General features: G+C 46.4%; 3 protein-coding genes; 2 read left to right on the plus strand and 1 right to left on the minus strand.

Moving 5' to 3' along the window:
- Positions 1 to 305: 305 nt before the first annotated feature.
- GSTUM_00000734001 (uncharacterized protein) lies at positions 306 to 996 on the minus strand (the record flags this gene model as incomplete). XM_002838033.2 has 2 exons in its annotated part: positions 306 to 665; positions 871 to 996. The coding sequence occupies 2 exons, from the start codon at positions 994 to 996 to the stop codon at positions 498 to 500; spliced, it is 294 nt and encodes a 97-aa protein (XP_002838079.1). The 3' UTR covers positions 306 to 497.
- A 1,477-nt stretch (positions 997 to 2,473) lies between these two features.
- On the plus strand, positions 2,474 to 4,073 carry GSTUM_00000735001 (uncharacterized protein). XM_002838034.2 has 2 exons: positions 2,474 to 3,272; positions 3,325 to 4,073. Exons 1-2 carry the CDS (start codon positions 2,516 to 2,518, stop codon positions 3,882 to 3,884), a joined length of 1,317 nt encoding a protein of 438 aa, XP_002838080.1. The 5' UTR covers positions 2,474 to 2,515; the 3' UTR covers positions 3,885 to 4,073.
- Positions 4,074 to 4,883: 810 nt separating this feature from the next.
- GSTUM_00000736001 (uncharacterized protein) lies at positions 4,884 to 5,676 on the plus strand. XM_052355753.1 has 1 exon: positions 4,884 to 5,676. Exon 1 carries the CDS (start codon positions 5,026 to 5,028, stop codon positions 5,212 to 5,214), a length of 189 nt encoding a protein of 62 aa, XP_052211722.1. The 5' UTR covers positions 4,884 to 5,025; the 3' UTR covers positions 5,215 to 5,676.
- Positions 5,677 to 8,750: the final 3,074 nt, after the last annotated feature.

Genomic DNA, 8,750 nt, shown 5'->3' on the forward strand with positions numbered 1-8,750 from the left:
TAGAAATCAGGAAAATTGGAGTTGTGGTGGCGAGTCGATGGTGAATCGGGACCCTCCTCAGGCTATAAATTTAACTTGCTCTAGACTTGTGGAAAACGGATTTCCCAGAAGGATTGAGATCGGCTGCTCAGCACTGGGCAGTTACTCGAGTATATATGCATGAAACGCAACATTCTTTCTATAAAATTATGCATGCCTTAATCCTTGCTTTTTGTGTTATACCGTACAACTTCTTTTTTATTTCTATCATCATGCTTAGTATGAGTATATAGTTAGGTTATTTCAATTTGTTGAAAAGGAAAATGTTTTTTTTTTTCATTATACTTTATTCTCTTCGCGCTTTCTTGACTTTAATATCTCATCTGCCCAACCGCTCACTACCTTAACTAAAATCAAAACTTCTCCTTCTCCCAACCCCTCAAACCCCTACTCTATCCGACAGCAGCCCCGGTCCAACAACCCCCATGGGATAAAACAAGGGACAAGTCCAAAATATGTCAGATCTTCATAAGGGCGATGAAGTTGGCCCGAATGACACTAGCCGATTCGGTGCCCGTAGCAAGAACTGGCCCAGCCACCGTTCGCGGAGCTGAAGACCTAAGACTTGTGATTGTCGTCCCCTTGTTAATTTGGATTTGGAGGTTGTATCCGCCGTTGCTTGTCTTCTATTTGGTCATCAGCATCCTCTCCTCACAGCTAGCGTTCGTTACCGCGCCCAGTTTCCGACAAACGGGGCATCAAGAGTAGGTTATATAAACTCCAGATTTAAAAAAAATCGACCAATAACCTAGGTTATTTGGTTCCTGCTCCTCAAAAACAGGGGGCTGTAACGAAGCCTACTCATAGCCCTTCTTCCTTCAGGTTACTCACGCATTGCATATCCAGGCGGAAGTCTCGATCAGAGTAAATCGTTCCACCGCTCTCCGGAAATCCCGTCAGCTTTGAATCCGGAATATCGTTGATGAAATCTCGGAGCGCTTTATTTGCTTTCCCCATGGTGAATAAGATATTTAAAGGAACAACTAGGAAACGTATTGGAGGGCTCGAGCAGCAGTGATAGGAGTCCCGACAGATATGTTAGTAGTGGAGAGAAGAGAGATTTATAGAAGATATAAACTCGAGATGGCGCTTCAGCCTGTTTACTATCGAGTCCTTCACAATATTAATATGGATAAAGGAATATTACATCATTAACGACGTCAATACGGATAAAAGGATATCGCATCCTTGCCGATATCAATTTAGATAAAATAATATCACATCCTTGACAATATGAAGGTGGATAAAGCGATATCGCACGGTATTATAGTAGGGGCTTTTGGCTCTTTTTTTGTTTAGTACAGTACGGCTTTCCGAGGGCTAGCTCTGTTGGTGCGGAGTGACAATATCAACGTGGAGACGCTGTAACACTGGGAAGCAGACGATGTGTTTCAAAATCGAATGTTCCATCGTCTGACCGCTTGGCTCCAATTCAATCCCATATCTTCTGCCGGTACTCTAGCACGGCCAGTTACGAGTCTGGTAAGGCTCTGTTTGGCGGGAAGGGAAGTGTTCGAGATTGTTCCATTTTCTCAATACAAAACGACCGTTATGAAGAGGAAGGGAAAGAAATTTCGTATTAACTTGTATAATATTATGATATTCAATGCTGCCACGGCCTTGGTGCGAGTAACTTATGGGGCGCTGGATTGTGAGCCTTATGTAAATTATTGTTCATTAGCCTAATTAACCGAACATCGCAAGGCAACATGGCCTAGGTTTTGGTACAGTACCCATACCTGACTACCGTACCAAAACCCACAACTGAAAAATGAAGTAAATACATAATCCTAATTAACGTCTTGTATGCCATACCGTGAGTGATTTGTTATATATGGTAAAGGTACAAGTGGGACCATAAAAGTAACGGGGCACAAGCGATTTTACACCAAAAATGGCCAATTTCACACACATATTCAGTAAAAAAATACTTGAATTAAAAATAGGATAACTTCATAGAGTGTTCAGAAAAGATGTAGACTATGATACTTAACCTCCATTGTAACTTTCAGGGAATTTAAATTCTCTGAAGAGTAGTAGCAAAAGGTATGATAACAAAACTTTCTTAAAAATCACGCCAAGACCATTGCTTTTGGTGGGAAAACTGTGTCTTGGCGAAATTTGAAAGTTTAATAGCATACCACTCTTGAGGAGCTGTGAAATGAGTGGATATTTGTATATAGAAAATTATCTTATTACTGTTTTCAATTGTTATATGGAGAGTTTGTGTTTTTGTGACCTTTCTCTGGTAATTTTTGGTGTAAGATCGCTCGTGCCCCGTTACTTTTATGATCCCACCTGTAGTTAGCGGGGTTCGGGAGTGACGGGGAGGGGTTGCCATGTTGCATGTGGTCGAAGGTTGCGGCGCCAAATGTTCGGTTAGTCAGATTCAGGTCAGTTTCTTTCAATGCGCTACTTACCTTCCCATCTCAACAACCTCTTCACCACTTCATTAGCTCACCCTCACCAACAACAAATGACGCCGACACACCCCCATCAGCCTTCCTCGGCCTTCGGTCTTCGTTGGAAATCCAACCTTTTTGGTCCTGTGCCAGCTTGGGGGGAAACCCCGAACATCGCCATAATTGAGGCACTTTCACGACAGCACCTTCGTGCGGACCAACTTTCTGTGAAATTCCTCACAGGAGGGGCCTTTAACAAAATCTATTTAATCACGGTCTCCTCGAACACAATCAAGGACCAAAAGTCCTACATCTTCCGCGCAACGCTCCCGGTCGAACCCTTCTACAAGACTGCCAGCGAGGTTGCCACTCTCCGACTATTGCGGCAACGTACCTCACTGCCAGTTCCAGAGGTATTCGCCTACGATTGCACCACTGAAAATGAGTTGGGTTTTGAATGGATCATTATGGAGAAAGTCCCAGGAGTATGCCTGCGGGAGGTCTGGCGCGATCTGAGCCTCGAGAGGAAGACAATTGTTGTTGAGCGCTTGGGGCAACTCTCCAAGGAACTCCGTGGGAAGTGCAGATTTGATGCCATCGGGAGTTTGTATCAGCATGCCGAGCTCAGCGAAGCGGACTTGAAGGTCGCTGTGGCTACTGATAACAACGATTTTGTGATCGGGCCGATAGTAAACTCTTTTATTTTCGCTGGAAAGAGGAAGTCACTGATAAAGAGGGATCGCGGGCCTTATCGAAGCGACCGAGAATACTTACTTGCTTTAATGAAAGTGGAACTGGAAGATAAGAAACTTCTCCTAAAACTGATTTCTGGTAAGTATGATAAATCAAATGGATTGGCTACAATGAAGTAACGACATGTTAGATAAACGTGCGGCTGGCGTTCAAAAGGTGCATTCGAATGACGAAGATTCAGAGAGTGATGAAGATGATCTTGCCGCGGATGTGCCAGAGATTGAGGATACCATCCGACGGCTCCAGGGAATTCTCACTTCCCTTTTCTCCAACGACATGCAAACAAAGGGATTCGTGCTGCGTCACCACGACCTTAGTCACTCAAATATTATGGTTGACCACACAACACTGGAGATAACCGGGATCATCGATTGGGAGTGTATTACCACTGTACCAGCTTGGGAAGACACCTATCCTCAAATGCTACAGGGAGAAGATATGGAGGAACAACCAGAGCCTTTGGCATTTGGGGATACTGATGAGTGCCGCGTCGAGACATGGGAGATGTGGGAGAATACGAAGCTGAGAAAAATCTTTGATCAGGCTGCGGGTTCGCGTGCAAACAATGATAGAGATGGATGGGATAAGCGTGGCGTCAGAGAGCAACTTGATTTGCTTGAATTTTCGACTAAGATGGTGAAGGACTGGATTATCGAGTATGAGAAGCGAGAGCGTGTGCAATGCTGTTAATGTTAAGCATTGGCCTTTGTACTATAGTTTCATACGATATCCGGTTGGTGAGCTTTTGGGGCCGTCACTTATCTATAGTTAAAGGGATGATATTATCGGGCTGTTTTTTCACTTTAGGCAATCAATTTCAGATAGTTCCCGAGTGCCCAATTGTTCATATGATGCCGATTAATTAATTTATTTGCTGAACTAAAATTATGGGTGATATATGGGCGAGAGTGAACCTTTTCAATACCATGCTCTTGGCGAAAAAACCTTCCGGATACCATGGACCGAGGGGTATACCATCGAAAAAGTGAAACCTTCGCACAGAACTACATTGGTCTGACCTCGCTTAATAGTAGTATGTTCTTGGTGATTTTTTAGGCCAAGAATCCTATGAAAATTGCTGGAAAAAATTAGAAAAATATTAGCAGGTCTCAAGTAGTTCTGGATTTTTTACAAGATTTTTTACGGTTGTTTGAGGGGTAAAAAGACTGGGGAACTCTGTGCTATCACAGACTCTGTCCAGTCCCTTACCCATGGCGGAAGTCCGATCCGAGACGACGGGAAACGGCCGACGGAAGTGAGCGGGTGTGTCAATTTATCGGCACCAAGGCCTGCACCTCCTCCGCTTCCTTCTCCTTCCTCTTCCGCCCCTTCCCATTCCAGGTGCGCAATTGGCTGGGCAACCTGTGCGTATAGGGCCTCCTCTGCAGCGTCCTTGGGGATGGAAAATGGTAGAGCGTCTCGTCCGGCTGCAGCAGCCAGGTGGGGCGGCCACAGTACATAGTACCTCTTGTAGATTCTGTACTCGCCCTCCCTCCTCCAGCATGCACGCAGGGAGGTAGTAGCCATAGGATACTGCTCGCGTATCTGCCAAACATATTCCTCCACGGGCAGTTTTATCGTTGTCGCGGGGGCAACAATGCGGCTCAAATCACGTGGCACCGACTCCCCACAAAGTTTTCCTCGACTGGAAAAAAGAGCCCACTTGAACACCACTTCCCCCCACCACAACCCTCTATCAGCAAGTCTACAATTATCCTCTCACCCCCAATAAGTACGGCAAAGAGGGGCAAAAAATCGCGCTCGAAAGCTAGGCCCTCAAAATCCACCTCCCTGGTCCATGCGGAGCCCGCACCTTCGGAAAGAACGAATAATGGAGTACCGGCTCAAAAGAAGGATGCCGAAAGAGGAGTTCCTCGAAAAATTAATATTTGGCGACGTGGAAGGTTTCAAGGATAAGTTGGATGGAGTTGATGGTGGAGATTCTGACAAGAGCGATGAAGGAGGGATTGCACTTGTCGGAGATGGAGATGAAAATGAAGATGTGGGAGCAGACTTATAAGGGCTTCAAGACGATGAATTATTCTTTGTCGATGAGGGGCCGTCCGACACCGCTATAATCCCCTCCGAGAGTATTCGGGACGCCAGCCATAAATCTTCAGAAGAAGAAGGAGATGAAGGTCTTCTAGCATGGCAAGACTCCGACGACGAAACGCTCACCATCCATCCCACTTGCTAATCGGGGCTTGCTACCCAAGCTTCGGGACACTGAAACTGAAGACCTTGTCAGCGGGAAGGAATATTTTGCACGGCTGCACAGGTAGTTTGAGAGGATATATCCCATGCCTGAGTAGGCTGTTAGTGATTCGGTTCGGAAGAAGGCAAGGTTGTATGGCGCAGGAGCGGGGAGTAGCGATGAAGAGATGGGCGGGGTAGGGGTGGAGGAGGAGGCTGAAGAGCAGGAAGCATTGAGATCTGCGCCTAGTCTTGAGGAGATTCTGAGGAGTACTACGAACTGGACACGTACGGTTCCAGGGAGGTTGCGGCCGGGGAAGTTGACGATGGTGAGGCTAGCGGATGGGAATAGTATTGGTGGTAGTTAGGTAAACCCCCCATTCCCCTTCTGCCTTAGGCATCAAGCAATTGACAAGTTGCCAGTCAATGATATCAACCCTCTACTTCCACCCACCACCCCCCTTCTCTCCTCGGGCCCCGACTCGACCCTCCGCCTACACCACATAAACGATACCACAACCCCCCCCCCCGCTACATCCCTGCACTTGCGCAACACCCCCATCTCAACAGTCCACTCCCACCCCTCTGGTACTGTTACACAGTGTTCCCAACCGTCCAGTCCGTCCATCTTTCAGTCCGGACGGGACGGACGGCGGTGCATGGGAGGATGCCCGGGACAGACGGGCATCTTGGCGTCCGTCCAGACCACTGCCCGGGACGGACTACCGGGCCCTACGGGTGTTTAAAGATGGGGGATAGGCGAAATGCCTACTGGTGACTGCCGGTGACGGTCGGGGCCTGCGGATGACGGCCGGGCCCTGCAGATGACTGTCGGAAGATCCCCTTTGTACTAAGGCTGCAGGGCCCCGGCGTCAACCCTTAGGACCGCCGTCTTTCTGGAAGACGGACGCTATGCCCTACCGTCCATACCCATCATACCCAGGACGCCCGGGACGGTTTGGAACACTGACTGCGGGTTTGTTACGGGTGGTAGGGATTTCGCCTTTCCGGAACCTGGATTCTGTGGGATACAGGGAACGTGATGACCTGCGGAAAGCAAAAACCTCGGACGAAATATACAAAATTTTGTCCGGGCAGGAAGGTGCGGAGCCGGTAGACCGAGCGGTTTTGTGGGCGCGGGCGGTGATGGAGGGGGTTATGGGGAGGGTGACGGGGGGGATCAGGTTCCGTGGGAGGATGCAGAATCAAATTTTGCCGACCTCGCCCAAGCCTGTACCCAAGATATAAGGCGTCAATACGGAACTGCCCCTAGATCTCACGCCGAGACGGGAGACGCTCTCCGCGATCTCAAACGCTTTTTTCCGCGATTGCTCTTGCAGCCATAGACAACCTCTAATAGGATAGGGACTGGGCTACTGCCTCTGGATCGGCTGCGAGGGGGAGAGGACGGTTCTAATGGCCTCTGGGCCGCACTTGCTGTTGCTGTTTGCCCGTTGTTGGTGGTGGGTGGGTCTTGTGTGTTTTGCTTTTTTGTTTATTGAAAAAAAAAAGAAAAAACTAGTTTAGTATAGAAAGCTAGAAATAAAATCAAGTGTCTACCCTGTCTTTGCTAGTCTGCGAGTGTTTTTCTTTCTCATTTGTTGCACGTTTTGTAGGAAATTGTGGTCGTGATAGCGCCCTAATATCCCTAGTTCCCACGGTGACTAGGGTCATGAGTGACCCCTCATGACTGCTTGTGTCATCCCATGTCCCCACCCATATTAAATTTTCTACCTTGCTTCTTTTCTTCTTTTCTCCTTTCTCCCCCTCTCCCTCTCAATCATATTATTATTCCAGAAACAATTTAAGTCGCCCGCTTGCCTTGTAACCGTTCTCCACTAGTTGTGATATCACCCAGCACCTTTAACCTTATTAGTTGCAAATCTTTTGAGGATCAAGTTGTACACTCGCCCCCCGCTATCCCGGATCACACTGAACCGAATACCTCGCTGTCCCGTATGAAACTCCGGTGAATTCTGAATTTCTTTGCACCAAAACCTGGCCTGTTGTCCCGGATAACTCGCCGTACCGGACAGATTCTTCGGATCCTGGCTGTCCAGGATAGCGGGGTGTGAGTGTAGTTCAATCTGCTCTCCCTTCTTAGCGCGCTGGCGCTGATATTTACAAGGTGGAAAGGGATCGAGTGGCGAGTGATACCCTATTATGAACAACGGCCTTCCTTCCACACATCTAGCTTGACTTCCCGTAGACGTTAGGCTAAATTTTGTACGAGTAACAATAGAGCTAAGGCCCTGTTCGGTTGCCCTGGGCCCATTTCATTTTTACATACAAACAGCCATTTCCCATCCAATTTGAAACGGAAGAACTGAATGGTTGTTCGGCAACAGTAAATGGCATTGACCTTCTATTTCAGATATAGCCCTAACACAACAGTTCCTATATAGAAACATCACATGTGATGTGTCATGAATGTGGCTTGACGAGGAAAAGGTTTTCACGTGACACATGGTTATGAGTCACAGGTATGTTATTGGTTCACACATATGACTCATTTGAGTCATATGATTTGTTATGTGTGGGATTTGTGATGCTTTCACACATGGCCCAAATATGAGTCTTGGGACGTGTGCCTGATGAGTATGCCTTACGAGTGTGCCTTGCGGGTATGTCTTATATATACAATTTATGTTTCGCACATGACCTCGCTATGAGGTCATAGGTTTTGAGCATGTGACTATCTTAGTCACATGACTAGTTTGTTATGATTTGGTTTCACACATGTGACCACTTTGGGTCACATGATAACAGGCGGAAAGAACACTATATAAGGAGGCCGATATGGCCAAGGAGGATAGGTTCTTCATGCTTTGTTCTAAGTACTTTTCCTACTTATTACTTTAACGAATATAAAACACCTTTATAATCTTTATCTTTATTGCAACATTATCGTTACACCGTGGAGAGCTCTTTACGAAGAAGAGTTAGAGAAAGCTTACCATAGGCGTTCCCGATAGAAGACAGAGGTCTTGTACTATCAGTAACATAGGCAACAGCCTGGTGCTATCATAATACTAAGGAAAAAAACAGAAGAAGAGAAGTATCGTTCCCCATCGCCAAGAACTAACTATCCGAGGAGGGATCGTTACATAATGCAATAATTATTATCCTACAGAATAGGTTTTGTAGAAGATAATATTATCTACAAAATACCTTTCATTTGAATTCCAATTTCAAACAATTCAATAATGAATATTCAAGCCAATAATAATGGTATCCATACCACAATAATCCATCCAATGATGAATGCAATTGCAAGCAGCATAGTAATTTATGTTAACTTCTTTCAGCCTAGAGAGTATGTACATACTTGTAGTAGTACTGATTACTGAGTTAGCAAAATCT

The sequence above is a fragment of the Tuber melanosporum genome, assembly GCF_000151645.1.
Source record: "Tuber melanosporum whole genome shotgun sequence assembly, scaffold_216, strain Mel28".
NCBI lineage: Eukaryota > Fungi > Ascomycota > Pezizomycetes > Pezizales > Tuberaceae > Tuber > Tuber melanosporum.

Coding starts and splice junctions, on each gene's coding strand:
- GSTUM_00000735001 (XM_002838034.2), top strand. CDS start 2,516: ATGACGCCGACACACCCCCATCAGCCTTCCTCGGCCTTCGGTCTTCGT. Junction 3,273..3,324: donor TCTCCTAAAACTGATTTCTG/GTAAGTATGATA, acceptor ACGACATGTTAG/ATAAACGTGCGGCTGGCGTT.
- GSTUM_00000736001 (XM_052355753.1), top strand. CDS start 5,026: ATGGAGTACCGGCTCAAAAGAAGGATGCCGAAAGAGGAGTTCCTCGAA.